The sequence below is a fragment of the Drechmeria coniospora genome, chromosome 02 (genome assembly GCF_001625195.1).
Source record: "Drechmeria coniospora strain ARSEF 6962 chromosome 02, whole genome shotgun sequence".
NCBI lineage: Eukaryota > Fungi > Ascomycota > Sordariomycetes > Hypocreales > Ophiocordycipitaceae > Drechmeria > Drechmeria coniospora.
In genome coordinates, this window is record NC_054390.1 from 2,752,223 (window position 1) to 2,770,776 (window position 18,554).

Consider the following 18,554-nt stretch of genomic DNA (forward strand, 5'->3'; position numbering starts at 1 on the left):
TAGGAATGCGTGGAGCAACCTCATTGCACCCAACTCGCCGCCATCCTCCCATTTCCCTCTGGCTTTGTCGTTCGCCCATCCGCTCGTCGGCCAACTGCCAAATCCACTGCAAACTCGCTCCTACTCTCCCCATCCTCCTGAGCTCTGCCCTGCACTTCCCGAAAGAGATTTCTCCCGGTATACCTCACTTCTGCATCACTACCTGGATTACCGACACTTGGCCGCGGCCTTGGCCTTCGCGTGCCGCTTGTCCTTGACGAAGCTGGGCAGTCAACCCTTCTCGCTGACTCGGCGGCCTGCTCATCAACGCGAGCCCTCACGAACGAAACGGACGCCCCGAACCGAACAGCTGCGAGGCACGCGCAGCCTTGTCGCCTCGGCGTAGTCATGGCGGCGACAGATTCAACGTCGGCCGCCCGGTCACCCGTCGAGGCTGGTGCGGCAGTGGATCTGATGGACAGCAACGTCTCTAGCCCTCTCAGCGAGGTGGGAGATGGCGATGCCAACGACGAGGAAATCGAGCATCTGCGGCTTGATTCTCGCAACGATGCCGGCGACAATTCTAGCGTCAGCGGCGACGAGGCTCCCCACGACCACAAAGGCGCCACCGACTCCGATAGCTTTCTCTCGGACGCCGCGTCGGATCTGAACTCGGATGCCAACGACACCGAGGCTGAAACAGAAAGATTATATGACACGCCCAAGAACCAGAGGCAGCGTGATGTCGTCGTCGACCGCTACAACAATGGTCAGATCTTCGAGAACACACCCAGCAAGCTGCGCAGAACCTCCCGCATGGGTGACGGCGACAACGAATCCGACTCTGGCGACGGAGAATCTGTCGCCTCCAGCCGTGTCGAAGGAGCAGAATCCCCTGCGAAGCCTGCCACGACAAACGATACCAGCGTAGACGAAGACGTCAAGCACGATTCACAGGAACGCAAGCGAAAGCGGCCCCCTGCCGTTGACATTCCCGACCTGGACCAGCCGCTCAGAAAGCGGACGTCCTCGTTGGGGCCTCCCGAACCAGATGCCGGTGATGTCACACCGCTGAACGGGGACGATACCATGGTGGCAAATTTGCCGAGCGGCGTCCCATCCGCAGCCGAGGACGAACCCGACTCGCCATCCAACCGCGACGAAGCCGCCGAGGCACTGGAGCAAGAAGAGAAGGAGACCAAGACGTCGAAGCGAAGCTCTCTGACGCGTAAACGCGCATCATCAGACGACGCGGCCGGCGAGGCAGACAGTGACGCTCGGTCCGAGCAGCTGGACGCTGCGGCCGAGGATGATGCAGAGCCGGCTGAAGGGGAGCTCGAGGGAGATGCCGAGGAGGAGGCGGAAGCGGCGGCGAGAAACATCGAAGAGAGTAAGCCCGCCCAATGTCTCCGTGAATCTGCATCTGCTCACCGATTGCGCAGTGGAGAGGAAGAACGCGGCGCTCAAGGACTGGTCGCATATCGAGGAAATGTTTGGCGTATTCAGAGAGAGGTGTGTGCCCCACCCGTCGACCCTGTGTCCGTCGTCGTCTGCTTGCTGACTGACGACGCTTGGCAGACTCTACCGAGATCGACTTCAACAATTGGAAGAGGAAGAGCGCTCGTTGCTGGCCGACGAACCGACGCACTTTGATTATCTGAACATGAAGAAGTGCATCGATGACCGGTTGAACAGGCGACTGCAGGAGATTGAGACGGAGTATGAGCTGCAGCTGAAAGCCAACGAACGACGGACGATAGCACAGCGGGCGCAAATTTGGAGCCAGTTCTTCCAGGCGGTTCGCGAGAGGAGAGAGCAGGCACTGGAAAAGCTGAACCAACAGTGGTACGAGGTGCAGAGTGCCCGGCGGAAGGCGCACAGCTTGCCGGACTACGGCCTGTTGTTCCCCAAGACGCCGGCGGAACGGGTTCGGAACGCCGTCGCGTACAATACGGAAGTTTCCACCCTAGCCGGCCTTGCCAAGTACGAGGGCTTCCCTGCCGGGCCCGAGCTGATGGGGGCGTCGACTGCTGAGGCGGAGGCAGATTTCAACAGCATCGCTGTACGCTCTTCAAACCAGGCCATTCGGTAGATGTGGAGTGTATCTGACCGGACTCTACAGCAGGTTCGACGCAGCCGGCAGAAGCACACGCCATATCACTCGGCCCCTCGTGAGGAATATCACGCGGCGCCAACCTTCCGGCTTGGACCTGCCGGCGAGCAGTTCATCAAGGACACGCCATGGGCCAACCCTCACCACTCGTCTCACAAGCTACATCAGCATCAGCCTGCTTCCGTCCAACCCGACGGCCGGGTCGAGCAAGCAGGCGTTGCCGGAGCTGTCCAAGCAGCCATCGCACCCGAGCTTGGGGATGTAGGAGCTGCGCTTGATGATGCAGCTTCTGCTCATGGGCCACCGTCGTCGCTGACTCGCTCGTCGAATTCTCCCGAGAAGGCGCGAAACATGAATCTGATGGAGCGAGTCGGCGGCAGCCCCGCCCCAGGCCATTGATCGGTGGCTGCTAGCATATGACGAAAGCAACGAAAGAAATACTATGTCCATGGCCAGTTGTTTATCATCCGGTGGAGCTGGAGATCTCGACCGTGTTTGGACAGGAGCCGTCGACCTTCTCCCTAGCTCCCCTTGAGCTTTTTTGTACATGGCTTTGAGGATTTGCGCACTTGGGTTGAAGAAATGGAAAAATTGGAATTGACGGACTGGGCTTGAGCGTTACTGCGGCGTTTTCTTTCTAGGTATAACGCCAGTTTGGGCTTCGGAAGCAGACCCGCACGACGCACGTGGGCGTTTGTACATACGAATCATGGATGGGCTTGATACTATTGCTCGTGCACTTGTATGGTGTATATGAGGGTAGTATTTGTGGTAGTATTGTAAACGAGAGCCCCGTAGATAACCATGACTCGGCATTCTGGGTATGAGGCAGGATGAAATGGCGCGTCCCTTCGTGTGTCGGTGATACGCCGCTGGAGATCCCAAGGGTGCGACAATCTGTTCATCGCCGTGATCATAACGCCACCCTACGTGGCTTCCTAAAATGTGATCTATTTCCCTTCTTTCGTTCTATATCGCGTCATTTGGCATTTGCCGGTTGCCGCGGCGCATCCGGCACCCGGACATCATCAAAGTTGTCCTGGCCGACGGCGTTGAGGGTATAATAGTCTGGTCCCAGCATTAGCATGCCGTATGGCGTTAAATATTGCGCAAGGCATGAGCGAGCGTACAGATACCTCCGACAACGGCCATCAAACCGAGGCCGGTGACGGTGTTTCGGAACAGATATGGTCGTCTGGCCCGGATGAGAGCCTGGCCTTGCCGCAGACGACGGTCGTAATATGTGGAGTGTGCGCTGGCGGCATCGATTAGCACACCTTGTCAATACGCGCTTGATCATGAAAAGGACTCCTACCCAGGCATGTTGAAGGTTAGGAGTGGCCGAATGCCAACAGTCGTACTCCGTAGATGTAGGTGGATTGAAAGGTCGGACGGACTTGATTGGCATCAGCGCAGAACTTCCACCACTGACAGGGGCCAGGTACCCGACTTGACATCTCTGTAGTACGGTAGTACTATCTTGCTACTAGGTACTAATGTACTTGCTAACTATTACTACAGTACATACCTACCTACCTAGTAAGTATGAGCATTTTTGCCAGATTGTATTAGTACTTACCTGTAGCCCCCCTGTTTTTGGACAGTCACGGGACATGATGTTTAGTACATTTCACAGCTATTCGGTGCTGTCACACCTAAATTCGCGCATCGACGTACTGTCAAAGGCTGGTTTGTGGTGTAGCTTGCGACATATTGTAGCAATTGAACGGAGTAACAACTCTAACAGTCTGTATTGTGAAAATTATTATGTCGTAAATGTACCAGCCAGTTTTACAAAAATCCGGCTGTCAAAAAATAACAGTACTTTTTGGCTTTTTAGCAATTTCGAATAAACAGCCTATTATTAATACTAATAGCCATTTTATTACTAACAGTCTTATATACAGTTAACAGTCAGTTATACAACCAACAGCTGCTACTTCTCAATATACTGTACTGTCGTACCTAATGATCGCTCTGTAAATAATACTAACTCTCGTTACACTTCTATCTGCCTCAATCACTGCCTCAATCGCTGCCTTAATCGTGCCTCAATTACTGCCTCAATCGCTGCTTCAATTATGCCTCACTCACTGCCTCAATCGCTGCTTCAATCGTGCCTCAATCACTGCCTCAATCGCTGCCTCAATCGTGCCTCAATCACTGCCTCAATCGCTGCCTCAATCGTGCCTCAATTACTGCCTCAATCGCTGCCTCAATCGTGCCTCAATCACTACCTCAATCGCTGCCTCAATCGTGCCTCAATTACTGCCTCAATCGCTACCTCAATCGTGCCTCAATCACTGCCTCAATCGCTGCCTCAATCGTGCCTCAATCACTACCTCAATCGCTGCCTCAATCGTGCCTCAATTACTGCCTCAATCGCTACCTCAATCGTGCCTCAATCACTGCCTCAATCGCTGCCTCAATCGTGCCTCAATTACTGCCTCAATCGCTGCTTCAATCGTACCTCAATTGCTGCTTCAATCGTACCTCAATCACTGCCTCAATCGCTACCTCAATCGCTGCCTCAATCGCTGCCTTAAGCGACAATATATATTAAGTAGCAATGTATGTTACGTAGCAATATATATTGAAGTAGCAAGATATGTTAAGTAGCAATATATATTGAGTAGTACAATATGTTAAGCGACAATATATATTAGCGTAATAGTACCTTACTGTCTAGTATACCTTTTGTACTCTATATATACTGTTGTATGCACTAGCTTTTTGACTCTATACATACTGTTGTATGTACTAGCTTTTTGTACTTTAACAGGCTCTTATATTAAACACAACACAATGCCTTGTGTTATGTTTGAATAGCTACTGTGTTTGTATTATAAATTACTGACCAGAACGAAGGTGCTTCACATGAACGTCACCCTAACAGTCTGTCGGCACCTTGACATCCGGTTACGAGGCTGTCACGAAACAGGGCACGCACGCGTAGGTAGCGCCGGGTACCTTTGTACTTGCAGTTCAAGGTTGTGGGTGATTTGAAGTACTGCGCAGGTACATGTATGTACTTGCACCAGAAGACAGGAAGTGTCGTTCGGCTAAACGCATCTTGACGTAAGGGTTTAGGAGCCAGCCTACGACTACATGTATTACTCCGTACTTGTAATAAGCAAGTAAGTATTATTATTGTAGGGGTACTGTACTCCGTACTCTGCATGCAAGTACATGTAGTTGTACTCCGTCGTTGTGCAGTACTGTACTGTACTGTAAGTACATGTTATTATTACAACGTATTAGTATTGCTCAGCTGGGTACCTTAGTACCTACCTACGGGTAGGCGTACAGGTGAGTGCTTAGGTAAGTACAGTACAGTACAGCTGTAAGGATATGTGTACATGTGCATACATGTATAAGTAAGTAACTTTACACCTATTTACAAGTACAGTAAGTACACTTGCTGCACTGTAGTCTGTACGTACTGTAGGTGGTCTTGCGAGTACAGATGTACCTGCTCCCACTTGAGGGTAACCATCAGTACGGAGTATGGAGTAAGTACAGTAAGTACTGTACAGTACTTGTATGCACGGAGAACTCAGCTCAGTACAGGGGGTGGCCGAGGTGGGTCAAAGACCTTCTCGTTCCTCGAACAATCAAACCAAAACTTCCGTTCCCATACTCTCATACTTCTCTCAGCAGCGCATCGTCAGAAAAGGCGTGAGGCTCCCGAAGACACGCAGACAGGGACACCATAGACAAATCCGCGCTGAGCTCGCCCATATCTTGCACCAGCTGCGCCGAGGGCGACACGAGGGCGGCAGATCCTAGGACGGGTTTGGAACTCTGCGAAGAGTATGGGAGCTCTACCACAGAGCTGACCCAGTGACTTCTTCCGAGAGCCAAGCAGAGTTGCGTGAAGGCATCCCCTACTGCTGCTGCTTCGCCCGAGGAACAGAACGAGGACGCGACCGCAGCTGCACCGGGTCAATGCCCGCAACGAGCCCATGATCTTGCACCGCCCCTCCGCAGCACATTCAGACGAACACAACACACTTCTCGGAGTCGCAGCCGGTCTCCGGCAGCTCCGACACCATCATGGCCTCGTCAACGCTCTCCGTGCCGGAGCAAGTTCGCCAGCTCAATGACGCTCGGAAACTTGTCCTCGGAGACGTCAAGTATTACCCGAGCGTGGTGAGAGGCATCCTGCCCATCATCGGGCCTTCGGCACCGCTCGAACTTCGTCGATGGGGCGCCGACTTCTTGGCCGAAGCCTTCTCGACGCCCGCGCTACCGAATGGGGAAAAGGAAACGATGCAGCCATACGTGCTGACGACGCTCGAGTCGCTAGCTGAGAATGAGAGGGAGGATGCGAATGTGCTGCGCAGCGTCATCCAGACGGCTGCGAGCATCTACCCTCTTGCCATGAGGTGGATGTAGGTGACGCGCGAGGTCGTCCCCCGCGACAGATGAAAGCTGACGTGAATACTGTAGCATCAATAACGGCTACGATACGGTCACATGGGAGAGAATGATGGGAATCAAGCAGAGAATACTGCGCATCTGGGACACGGCGGTGCCATTGGTGAAGATCAGCTGCATCAAGTTCGCCCAGCGTGTTGTCCTTGCCCAGACCGTCGCGATAAGCTCCGAGTTTCGCGTACGTATTGATTCGTCTTGTTGTCGTGGCAGAATAATGGTGCCATCATGATTGCTGACATCGGCGAAAAATAAGTACGGCGGCGCCCTCGACGTTTCTCTGGACAAGATCCCACCAAACCACCAGTCACTGGACCCGCGAAATCTGGAAGCAGAAGCTACGGGCTTGCTGGACCGCATGCTCGGCGACTTGCAAGAGAGCAGGTGAGGAACATTTCGCCGCGTCCCACCCGATCGCGCCCCCCCCCACGCTCATGCCCATGATTCATTTTTATAGCGATGCCTTGGTCGTAGGCGCAACGCTCAACTGCTTGTCGATCCTCGTTCGGACCCGGCCTGGAACGTCGGGTCGGATCATCAACGCACTGCTCAACTTCAACCCACTCAAAGCGGCCAACTCGCCGACGACGCCGACGATACGGGTCATGGTCAAGTCGATGGAGAAGACGGTGCGGCTGTTGCTGATTCACCTCAGCAAGAGAGACCCTCACAATCCCATCGTGCCGAGGATACAGCAGCATGTCGAGCGCAACATGCGCGCCGTGGCGGAGATGTTCGACGATGCCGGCAAGAAGCGGCCCCGGGAGCCGCAAGCTCACGATGGCGTCGACGTCAAACGACAGCGAGTCGTAGGCTCACACATCCCGATCCCTCCTCTTGGATCCGGACCACATTCTCTCGGGGACGTCTTTACGCTCATCGCCAATGACGAGCTGAAGACGTTTGACATTTCCCAACTGCCGCCGGCCTTGGTTGCCAAGGTATCCGTGACGGCCCTTGCGGGACTGGAACCAGAGCTGCTGACGGCGGCCGTCGACGCCATCCGCAGTCGTCTCCACGCGCTGGCGACGGCGCCTCCGCCGGAACTGAATCCAAACACGGCACCGCTGGGCGTCGAGGACGACGACGACGACGACTACGAGCCCGACTTCTACCAAGCCGAGGACACGGAACAGATTCTCAACAAGCTCGACGGGGCATCGGCAGGCGACAAACCACTTGCGCTGGATAGCAGCCTCGCCTTGGCCTCCTTCAGCCTTCCGCCACCGCCGGAGCTGACGGCGGATATGGCGCTTAGAGCAGGCAGCGGGACGATCGCCAGAGTCTTGGAGATGATGAAAACTCTCGAGGAGCCGACGGTCAAGAAGGACAAGGTGGGATTTCACAGGCTCGCGGCGAGCTCTGGTAGTCGAGATGCGTGGGTGTCCATCCTGACGCGTCTGGGGACCCGCGCCTCGGCCGGCCTCGAGGAGATTTCTGTCAAGGGCGAAGAAGACGTCGACGGCCCTCGGCCGGGGACGGTCAGCAACGACATCCGCGAAGTGCTGTACAACTTCGTCATGGAAGACTTTCGCAAGCACACCGACATCGCCGTGTCGTGGCTCTGCGAGGAATGGTACAACGACAAAGTGCAGAGCAGAGCGGGAGGAGAACATCCGGTGCATTACGAGAAGTGCGCGCTGCGACTTATGGACGGCTTCCTGCCGTACCTGCACCCGCAGGACAAGGTCTTGACGCGCTTCCTGAGCGAAATTCCGGACCTCAACCGGACGATCCTGTCGCGGATAAAACACATGTGCCGCGACCCCAGCGTGACGCAGCTCGCGCTGACGAGCCTGCTATACCTCGTGATCATGCGACCGCCGGTCAAGGAGATTGCGCTGGACACGGTGCAGGACATTTGGACAGAATGTAAGTCGCCGTCACGACGATGCTACGGGGAGTCAGACGCTGACTGATGTGCTCGCGTCCAGTCGAAGACGCTCGGCCGATGGCAGGCAAATATCTGGCAAAGTACCGTCCGGCGTTTTTGGAGGTGGCGAACAAGAAGGCCGACGGCGAAGAAACGGCGACGGCGACGGCAACGGCAGCGGCAACGGCGACATCAGCGCCCATCGCGGCCTGAGGTTCCCACAGGACCGGGACGAGACTGAGACCAGGACTAGGACTACACCACGCCAGTACTGTACGAAGTGAAGGTGTACCCGCCGAGCAAGCGGCAGGCGTGAGAAATGGCGTTTGGGGAAAACTCTGGCGCATAGGGCTTGGCAGCTTTGAGAGCTGGCGATGATGCAGCAATGGGAGTGTCCGGAGAGAAGGCCCGGGCCCAGACCGAGGCCGAGACTCGGTGGTGTAGGGGCACGGCCAGGCGATGGAGGCGGTTCGAATAGCTGGGGGGCCGATGATGTGAAAAGCGATGTATACGTATAGACGCGCCTACGTGGTGCTGGGCGGGCATGGCAAGACGGGCCATATTCAGCATATGGATCAGAAACAAGCGGCAAGGCTGCCTGACGAACGTTCGGTGTAGCATAGACGGACCAAGTCTTGTGCCCTGCGGGCCAAGTCGGCACACGACCATGGCTTGTACAAGACGTAGCTTGCGTGTGGTATTCCGACACTCTCGTCCTTTGCCGAGTACCATATTGTACGCTGCAGAGCCATGACATTTGTCTGACAAGCAACGCGGCCTACAGATATGAACCATGTACTAATGTGGCGGTATCAAGTAGTATGTATGGTTGCTTACTTGCAGTGAGCAGTTAACTGGTGCTTGAGGGCAACCTTGACGTATTAATCCAGCAGCGCTGATTGACCTTGCGAGGTTGCCTACCAATACCTCAGCACCTCTGAGTACTATTATGATGGAAGTTGTGTACCAACCTAAGTACTCTGTAGCGATACTAAATAATTAATGCTTGGAGTACTCCGTACGTGCACGTACTGTAGATGTACTCTGCAAGTACGGAGTACGGGGTAAAGGAATACAACCAAGTGTACCTGTAGGTGTACAAGCAAGTACTTCGTCAAGGAGGAGCGCCAGGAATTGCATGGAAGCTCCTAGTACATGTGAAGCAGGCGGCCTCGTGTGTACAGAGTACATGTACAAGTAAGTACCGATATAAGTACGGAGTACTTGTACTGAAAGGCTGAGATAATTCAGTATTTGTACCGATTGGTAGATCAAGTTCATGCGTCGTCTACTAATCTACCTTGCTGCGACTAGTTATTACCATCTAGTAAACTACCTGTGTGCCCAATGAAGCTCGCAGGACGGGCTTTAAGTGGTCGGCAAGTACATGTACGAGGTACCTCCTACGTGTAGATAGATATTTGTAGTTTAAGGCAATACAACAGGAGTACTTACTGCAAATACCAGGTTGGTTATGAGAAACGCACGGTCAGATATCGCGGCTTGTCGCGACTCGTTGCTGGGCTACCGATTGTTTGGTTGTTGTATCGACTAGTCGGCAGATGTACCCGGTACTAGTACCGATGTACTGTACTGACCTTACTGTACAGTACGCACCTATGGAAGCTCGAGGTCATGCCCCGAAACACAGTCACGCGGCTCGGACCCTACTTCTTCGTACTAGGTGCCCGGCATATATCTCGACGCTACCTTTAGGAGTAAGTATGGTTGGGGATGACGGTACTCCGTAGCGTCGGCAAGTTTGTAGACCCCCCATTCATCGGGAGCCAGAGTGCATTGCACGAAGAACGTCGACGGCATTGAGGAACGGGTGGTGAGGCACTCCACCACGACAAAGGTGCGGAGTCCTAGTGAGTGCCGCCGTACGTACTAGGTACTCACTCATGCAGCAAGGCAGCGAGCGGGTGACTTCGGCTCCAAGTACCAGGTACTTACCAAGGTATTAGCTCGCCTACGCAAGCAAGTATCGACAACCTCGGGTACCCTGCTGCGTGGTACCAAGTCGTTGCGGAGCGCTAGAGAGGTACGTAACGCGCCAGCACCGGCCACGTACAACGCGAAAACACTGTTTCACCTCGAGACGTACTAAATAAATGCTAAAGGCAGGCAAACGGCAACCTGCCTACTACCACCCACCACTTGCCAATGCCAAAAGAAAGTTAAAAGGTCGTAGTCTCGACAGCAACCCCATCACCGTCACGGGCAGAAGTCGCTGCGCCGGTATCCGCGCCGAAATCAAAGGCTGGTCCCTGCGATTGATGCCTCAGAGCCTCCTCGTCCAGAAGCGGGAACTCGCCATTCATCGACTCGCTGCGCACGGTACGCATTCTCCTCCACAACCCTGACACACATGAATATACGTATCCGCAAAGAGCGTGTGCACGTACATGTATGCGTGTGCTTGAACGCATGAATGTACGGTAAGTAGGTCGACCGGCTTCGCACGTCGGCTCCCTGCGAAGGAATCGTGCTGGAATTCGTTCATTCTGTACACCTGCCCATGGCAACATGCACGCGACTACGACTCCTCGCTCCCAATCCAATCCGTCCCGCGGGCCCCTTCCCGGTCTCGTCTCGTCCAAGGCGTTGCCCTTTGCTTACGGTACTTGCGCAGCCGCGGCCGACGACACCGCTTTAGATGCTTCGCCCCTGTCGACGCTGAATTCGGCCTCGACTGGCATCGCCAGCAGCATGTTTGGGCGTGGCAGCACGGCCCCGAAGCACGCATTCGCAAGCTCGGCCACCATACGAAGTGTCCCGAGCCTCGAAGGGTCCGAGTCGAGTCCCGACAGCAAGCGCAGCGCCTTCTCCAGCAGCATCAACAGCACCGCGAGCGTCACGTCCCCGATGGGCCGCAGCCACCACGAGAGCACGCCGCCGCCGGTTGCCAGGTTAAAGGGCGATGCGAGCGGCGAGATGCCCACACGGTGGCATGCCAATGGCGTCCGCACCTTGGAGCCATCCTCCAGTCCCGACTCGCCCATGCTGTCCGACGGCGCCGAGGCCGAGGCCGGTCAGTGGGACTCGACCATCGGAAAGGCCGGGCTCGGCAAGACGGGCCGGGTCATAAACAAGCTGGTCAGCGACAACGATGGCTTGAAACGGGACATCCGCATCGAGCGGCTACGGGCCGAGGAGGCCAAGCAAGCCGCCAAGCTTGTCGAGGACAAGATGGAGCGCATGATAAGCGACTACGAGGGACGGCTGCTCGAAGCCAACGTCACCAAGACGCTGCTGGCGAGAAAGGAGCGCCAGGTCGAGACCTTGACCGCGACGGTCGAGGCGGAGAAGAAGAAGGCGACGGCGGCCATGCAACGAGAGAAGAGCTGGCGGGAAGCGCTCGACAAGGCAAAGGCCGAATCGGACAGGCAAGTGGAAGAGGCAACGAGCTATGCGCAGTTGATGGAGGGTCGATACAACGCCATCTCCTCCCACTGGCGGGACCAGGGCGATCAGGTCGAGCGGGCCGTCTCCAAGATGAAGCTTGAAATCAGCAGCATCGTCGAGGAGCGCCGATCCGACGACGACAAGATCCAGACGCTGCGGGATCTGTGCGAGCAGCAGAACAACAACATCACCGAGCTGAGGCGGGAAAAGGCAGAGATTGCCCGCCTCTTTGACGAGTACAAGCGGGTGCAGGACGACGACCTGCGGCATATCAAATCGAGCGCGAAGCAAAGGGAAGAGGAGCAGGAGAGGCTCCTCGACGAGTCGAGGGCGGCGTTGGCCAAGCTGAAGTGGGCGCTGAACGTGAAGAAGAACGTCAAGGATGCCCGATGACGCTCCTGACGCTGCCGATTGCCTCAAAAACCCAACCACCTTCACGACAGTGCGTCAGTCCGCCCCCGACCGTGGACGGGCACACCTGCATCAGCAGCAGCCTCCTACATCGACTCGCGTCTGCTCCGCCGTGCGCGTACCGCAGCCCATCGACCGCACGGACGAAACACGCATGCTACAAATGACGACGCCAACTCCAACCCCCCCTCCCCCTACAACTTCCAATCTTCTTCTCTCTTTCTTTCCATTCCGTTTTCGATGACGAGATGGACGGTCATTTAGCCTGGATACGCTGGATACGTCGTCTCCCTTTGTCCAAATTAGAGAAGGGGCCAACAAGCATGACGAAGCGCGGTTGACTCTCACCCAAAGAACACGGCGCCTATGGCTTGGTCTGGCTATTTTGGCATGCATCATTATTCTGAGACTGCTCTGGGCAGCTGTCTTGAAGGCAGACGGAGCGAAATAGCGGTCGTGGTGATTCATGTGCACCTTACTCGTACTTTCTGGACCATCTTGAGCCAGGCGGGACCACCCGGCTGGCCGTGAATACAAGTTGCGCCTCGCATTGGGATTGATTGATGGCGGGCCATACAACGCTGGCTGTAACGATCTGTGACTTCTCTTCGCACCGAAGGCTGATGTGCAGGCGTTCTCCCTCCTCATCCTCGCCTCTCATGCGGTGGCAGACTGATGCGTGAAGAAATGTCGTGCTGTCGGGCCGTTGTAGTCAGATTTGGCGCGGAGGCGAGGGCACCTACAAGGAGGCAGATGGGCAAGCAAACCTACCCCCGAGTTACTTGCCTCCTACCCATCCTTGGTCTGTACATGGCAGATGGGCACTCGGTAGGAGGATCCATCCATGGACAATGCTCCGTGGACAGCGTCTGCATCAATAGTATCAGCTCTCCCATATAGGCACCTACTGGTTCCCATCACCTTGCGAGTACTGGGACCTGACCTGGTTGTCATGCTGTGGAGCGGGAATCATAGGTGCCTCAGGCTTGAGGATAACGGGCGAGGACACCTACATGACCTTGCCTGCACCTTCCCGTGACTTGGATTCCTTTCACTGGCCAAGCACAGAGCAGGCGAAAATACTGTGCACACATTCTCTTCTCCTGCTCCCTCCTGCTCCCTTCTCTGCCCCATTGTTCCTCCTTCAAAATACCCACCAGCCTGCACCCCCCAACATCCCATCCTTTGCAAGCTTTAAGCATCTCACTCGGCTGGATTTTCGACAAGGCAACGTGGTAGAAGCCCAATAGCCATCCACACGCGTGGCTCGCCACGGCTTTACACATTCGCCTTGGACCCTTGTTTTTTCCCGAGCCTGGTGGCCTATATTTCGATGGCTGCGTCTTGTTGATGAGTGATACGAAACTGCCGAGGTGACCGTTGTCCTTTCACCAAATGCAAGACAGACTGCATGCAAACTGCAGACAGCAATAGGAAGTTTACGAGAGATGTTGGACTTGCACCGCCCTCGCAAACTTCAAACGTCCGTATCCTCACAAATAGGAACCATGAGGTCCATTTGCGGATTGAACGAATTTTACATATCCTGTAACCCTCCATTGCTCCCGGCAGGTGTCAATTATGTCGTGGAGAAGACAAAAATGGAATACCCGAATGTACGTGGTATTGGTGACAGCTAAAATGGTCGATTCTCATGAGACCGCAGGGAGAAGATATAGTCGAAGTACTTTACGAGCCCGACGTTCCTTGGCTCAAGGTTATCGCTACGGCAGATCAGCAGCAGCCGATCACAAAATTTCTTCGGCAACTCTTGACGGCACTTGTGGAGGAAGACACTGACTTGATAGGCTAGGATCAAATCAGGCCAGGTCATGGAAGCACCTCTGAAGAAGATGTCAAAATCATGGGCGATTCGCCAAGAGTCCTACCTTGGACGAGACTTGAGAACGGCACCGACGTCGACGATGGGCGATATGATACCCATCGATTTCCTGCAAACATGGCGAATTTTCGCCACAGAGCGGTCTGGCGAGGGCTGGAGTCGCTGAACGGATGGACCGTGAATAACTTCCTGAATCAGCTCAAGAGTATCTGGGAGGCTTCCGGAGCACCAACCACCATCAAGGAACTCGAGATCCGGTTGGATTGCAAGCTTTCGCACAACTTGGCCTCCAACTTAATGTATGTGGCCACAAGTTCTGGCGAAGAGACTCTTCGCAAGGCAATCCAGACGTTGGGGAACTTCATTCGTATCTTGGTACGAATCTCCGATGTGACTCGGACCCGAGGAGGTGTTAACATGTCCACAGTGTACCGGGGGTTTCGAAACAAACCATATGATCTTGGCTGGATCTGGTTCATTCAACTTCGCGTTCCGTTGGCTATCCCACGTTGGTCAAGAGCGTTCAACCTACGTTTCGACGGAGTCAGAACACATAGCAGACGAGTACAACCGCCTCCAGATGGCGGTGACGTTGAGAACGGAGCGCCTAGATGGAAAAAATAATGATTACATCTCCGGCAAAACACGTCATCCCTTCAAGGGCGGACTTAAAATAGGCGCAACAAAAGTCTTTGGTCCATTCGACGGGTTTGAATATCGGAAGAAGAATGCAACAGCGGCCTTCAAGCAGACTACAGAATATCCTCCAGGCGCCAAAAAGCCACCAAAGCATGAGAATCCCCCGGTTGAGAATTCCACGGTAGAGAATTCCACGGTAAAGAATGCCCCGGTAGAGGGCTCCGAGTCTATTCGTGGGGCACCTCTCGCAAGAAGCTCTTTGCAGGAGCGTTACGTCGAAACCTGGAGAGCTGACGTGGAACGCGCCAACGCCGAGTACGTTGGTGAAGAATGGAAAACTAGATCATTCCAGCAGGGGCAGGCGGATTTTGACGAGCATGGCAACAGAAAACAAGGAAGTGCTAACTATATCATGGCCGACTTTTACCGAACGATGGTATCTGCCTCGAAACCACGGGAGGTGATTCACGAGCTCAACGATTTCGAGGATCTCATATGCTTTGACCGTGATACTGAAACCGGACCTAATTGCCTTCCTCTCGCCGAGAAACCGATGGAGGATTTAATCGATCTTGAAGAAGTCGTGGTACAGCCCGCAAAACAGCAATCGATTGACCTCTTGTCCACATGGGAACCGTACCCGACCATTCTTGACACAGGAATTTCACAGACATTGCAGGCTCCCTTGAGCGCGACTGTTAAGCCAGGTGCTCAGATGGATGGCTTCAATAGATGCAACGGCGTTAAGGATGAACCGGCCTGCTTCGGAAGATGGAACGACGACGAGCTAAAGATACTTCGCGAGACGATGAAGCAACGGGCGGGACGAAGAATTGGCAATTGGAGCACATCGCGCTCATCGTTCGCTATGCCGGCCGTCGAAACACAAACCTCTCCACAGGGTCAGTCTAACAGGAAAAATGCATCGGAACATGATTCAATGTCGAGGTCGAGCAGAGACATGCCAATACGTCCAAGAGATGGCCCGGGAGTTCAGCGGAAGATCTCGGCCGGAGAACAAATCTCGGACGTGACGCTGATGAAGAAGAAGGCAAACTTGCACGAGGCAAAGGCGCGCGTCAAGGACATGGCTAAAATACTGCCATTCTTACCAGGACGCGTATCCATCGGCGTTAAATTTGGCCGGATATACGTCAAGGATGTCAGCCACTCTCAGGTCGACGTCGGTACAGGCCCCAACTTTACGATGGATGAAATGCTCATGATGCTCTACCAGCAGGAGCATCAACTTGGGTTTTCTACGACGCTGTCGACATGCGGACCAGACATGGATGCCTTTGTTCGACAACAGCCCCGGGGGGAGCCAAGTTGGCTTTTCTCCTCTCCCTCCACTCGGGTCTCGTACGAATTTACGTGCTATTCTGGAGTAGGGGATGCATTTGTAGTGGAGGTTGACGCAATGACGTTTGACTACGTATGCCGAGGCTTGACTGAAGACGTTGGAAGGCTGTTTTTCCATTGCGTCCATGACGCTTGGGACATGCAGGCCTTCATCTCACGATCGACCTGCCTCGACAGCTCGCCAACACACGCGGCCATCGGAAAGGCGTTGGTGGCGTCGGTTTCCGTGACGTATGTTGCCGATGAAAATGCCGTTTCTCAAACCGCTGGATGGTCTAGCTGACATATCATGGGCGTGCAGGTCGAAGACCGATATCGGAATCATTGTCGAGACGACGACAGATGAGCGGCTGGGGGCAACCGTCTGCGCCGTCCGCGTCCTTCACGTGGCGGAGTACCGTCAGGGTGTGAAAGGCGGAAGCGTTCTATCGGTAACGATGGTAAAGAGACTATCCCCGCGAAAGCGGCAAGAAAAGCGGATGCAGTGGTCGCTCGACCTGAGCGGCCATCGAGGCTATCCTCCCATATTCTACGAGGCCTCGATCTCGTCGGTGCGCGCCAAAGCGATTCTCGAGGAAAATGTCGACCTGAAGTTCGGGGACAGTGCTTCCTGGGCCCTTGAACATCTCGTAGGAGATGATATTTTGGAGGATATTTGCCGACCGGCACTGGGGATGATGTCGGGAATGGATGATATTGGCCTCAATAACGATAACGGCCATAGATTAGACGGTCGGCGCACATTCAACGACACGGTTGCGGAACAAGAGGAGCGGAAAGGGAAGACAAAGTTTTGGTGAGCAAACGAGTATTTCGGTGCCAGAGTTGACAGCACTTCACCACCTCTCGCTGATGTCCGGTTGTTGTAATTCTTTTACAATGTATCAAGACTCTAATGGCTTGGCTTGGTGACTGGTTCGGCCTGGTGAAGGTGAAGTACAGTAGATAGATGTACATGTACTTCACGCAGTCCGGCTAGCGGCGAGAATGAGGGGCAGTGACGCAGATGCTTCCATGACACCGTGACCGAAGGTGTGGAGGGTGACTTTCAGTTTCAGGATGATGGCTGCGGCATCTCGTATTCTCGACGGTCATGAAATGGATCTGGTTGGATGGGAGCCGCTGTGATGTCATGGCAGGTGACTTGAACTGTCCCAGCGGGCGAGTAAGAGTACTGAGCACGGATGACAATCATGTACTTTAGTACGGGTAACACTAAGTAGAGGCTGTTGGTGTTGGCGTTAGAATGATCACGGTGTATTTTGAGCCGGTGGTGGAGCTTAGAGAAGCCAATGTTATCATCCTACCAGATGTACCCCAGATGGCGCCGTCTAATTCCGTGGTCCTAGCTGGGAAAAGTTGCTCCGCCGGTTGCTCAAATGAACAGGAGATGGGGGTTTCCTGAGATGCTCGGCAGGGTTATGTACATGTCCTTAAGTAAGTACTTAACAGTACAACTACCCCATGATGAGAAGTTTGGGGTCGCCCCACAGCGGACCGAATCGTTGCTGGATCAGCTCAGGCTCCCGGTATCATAGTGGGTTTCGCGATGTCAGGTCTTTGCAAGCACAGAGTGGCGAAAGTGACCCCTGCAGGACCGTTACTTGTACCAATGCCATTGCATGCTGCACAAGCGCATCAGCACCTTCACGTACACGTACGGATACATACATTCGTGGGATCAGCATCCATGTACGAGCAGTACGGTGCGAGCCCGACACGCACCCCGTCCCCGTAGCCGATAGTTGGGTGAGTGACAAGTGGACAAGGTGCGTACGATATGATGGCGGCGAGGGAACGGTCCGTTGGCACCGATTAGGTAGGTAGGTAGGTAGTCGCGCGTACGGAGAACTAGCTCGGCGTTTGACGTCCTTGCTGATCAGGCGGGCAGTTGGCGAAGGAAAATGACGAGCCGGCCTGACACTGGACTGTGCCCTCGACTCGGCACATACTGGGCAGGCAAGTACCTCCTTACTTCGGTTGGTGCCCAACTAACAAGAAGCAGGAACTTGGCAACATTAAGAGGGAGGGTGCATACCATGGGGCGGAGCAGACATTGTGCAATTGCGACTTGCTCATAACTTGAGATCTTATCGGTACAGGTTGATGGTGGAGGTTGCTGGTACTGATACGACTATCGCACTGGCAGTCGTACTGGCTGACGTTGCACTCGTTGCATTGACTACCTACCTGGTAATACCCCAGCACTTGCAAGTAGGTTACCGGTACATGGTGCAGGCCGACCAAACTACGTGTAAAACGTGCCTCGGCGCAAGTAGCTGCAACCTAGCACGCCGTAGTACCTTGGTAGCATTCAATATTCGTCCTCTGGGTCCGCCACCCGAACCCGGTCTGCTTTCTTCCTCCACCAGCCCTTTTTCTCTCCCCCATATCGTCTCGTCTTCCGTCCCTCGACGTTCGGACAGGACTTCCCACGTCGACCATGTCATGACCCTCTCTCGCTGACGACACCTCGAGCAAGCGCGACA

The 18,554-nt window shown here is 54.6% G+C and overlaps 5 protein-coding genes across 5 annotated transcripts; 4 read left to right on the top strand and 1 right to left on the bottom strand.

The window, feature by feature from the left end:
- Window positions 1-387: 387 nt before the first annotated feature.
- Window positions 388-2,491, top strand: DCS_03898 (Sds3-like protein; the record flags this gene model as incomplete). The annotated part of the gene is made up of 4 exons (XM_040801211.1): window positions 388-1,369; window positions 1,422-1,491; window positions 1,558-2,041; window positions 2,102-2,491. 4 exons carry the CDS (start codon window positions 388-390, stop codon window positions 2,489-2,491), a joined length of 1,926 nt encoding a protein of 641 aa, XP_040656244.1.
- Window positions 2,492-3,071: 580 nt separating this feature from the next.
- DCS_03899 (uncharacterized protein) lies at window positions 3,072-3,415 on the bottom strand (the record flags this gene model as incomplete). The annotated part of the gene is made up of 3 exons (XM_040801212.1): window positions 3,072-3,160; window positions 3,223-3,347; window positions 3,408-3,415. The coding sequence occupies 3 exons, from the start codon at window positions 3,413-3,415 to the stop codon at window positions 3,072-3,074; spliced, it is 222 nt and encodes a 73-aa protein (XP_040656245.1).
- A 2,733-nt stretch (window positions 3,416-6,148) lies between these two features.
- Window positions 6,149-8,615, top strand: DCS_03900 (mRNA cleavage and polyadenylation specificity factor complex subunit; the record flags this gene model as incomplete). The annotated part of the gene is made up of 5 exons (XM_040801213.1): window positions 6,149-6,486; window positions 6,545-6,710; window positions 6,786-6,913; window positions 6,987-8,401; window positions 8,464-8,615. 5 exons carry the CDS (start codon window positions 6,149-6,151, stop codon window positions 8,613-8,615), a joined length of 2,199 nt encoding a protein of 732 aa, XP_040656246.1.
- Window positions 8,616-10,931: 2,316 nt separating this feature from the next.
- DCS_03901 (uncharacterized protein) lies at window positions 10,932-12,203 on the top strand (the record flags this gene model as incomplete). Its single annotated transcript, XM_040801214.1, has 1 exon — window positions 10,932-12,203. One exon carries the CDS (start codon window positions 10,932-10,934, stop codon window positions 12,201-12,203), a length of 1,272 nt encoding a protein of 423 aa, XP_040656247.1.
- Window positions 12,204-13,729: 1,526 nt separating this feature from the next.
- On the top strand, window positions 13,730-16,865 carry DCS_03902 (uncharacterized protein; the record flags this gene model as incomplete). Its single annotated transcript, XM_040801215.1, has 5 exons — window positions 13,730-13,837; window positions 14,035-14,439; window positions 14,492-16,138; window positions 16,211-16,296; window positions 16,367-16,865. The coding sequence occupies 5 exons, from the start codon at window positions 13,730-13,732 to the stop codon at window positions 16,863-16,865; spliced, it is 2,745 nt and encodes a 914-aa protein (XP_040656248.1).
- Window positions 16,866-18,554: the final 1,689 nt, after the last annotated feature.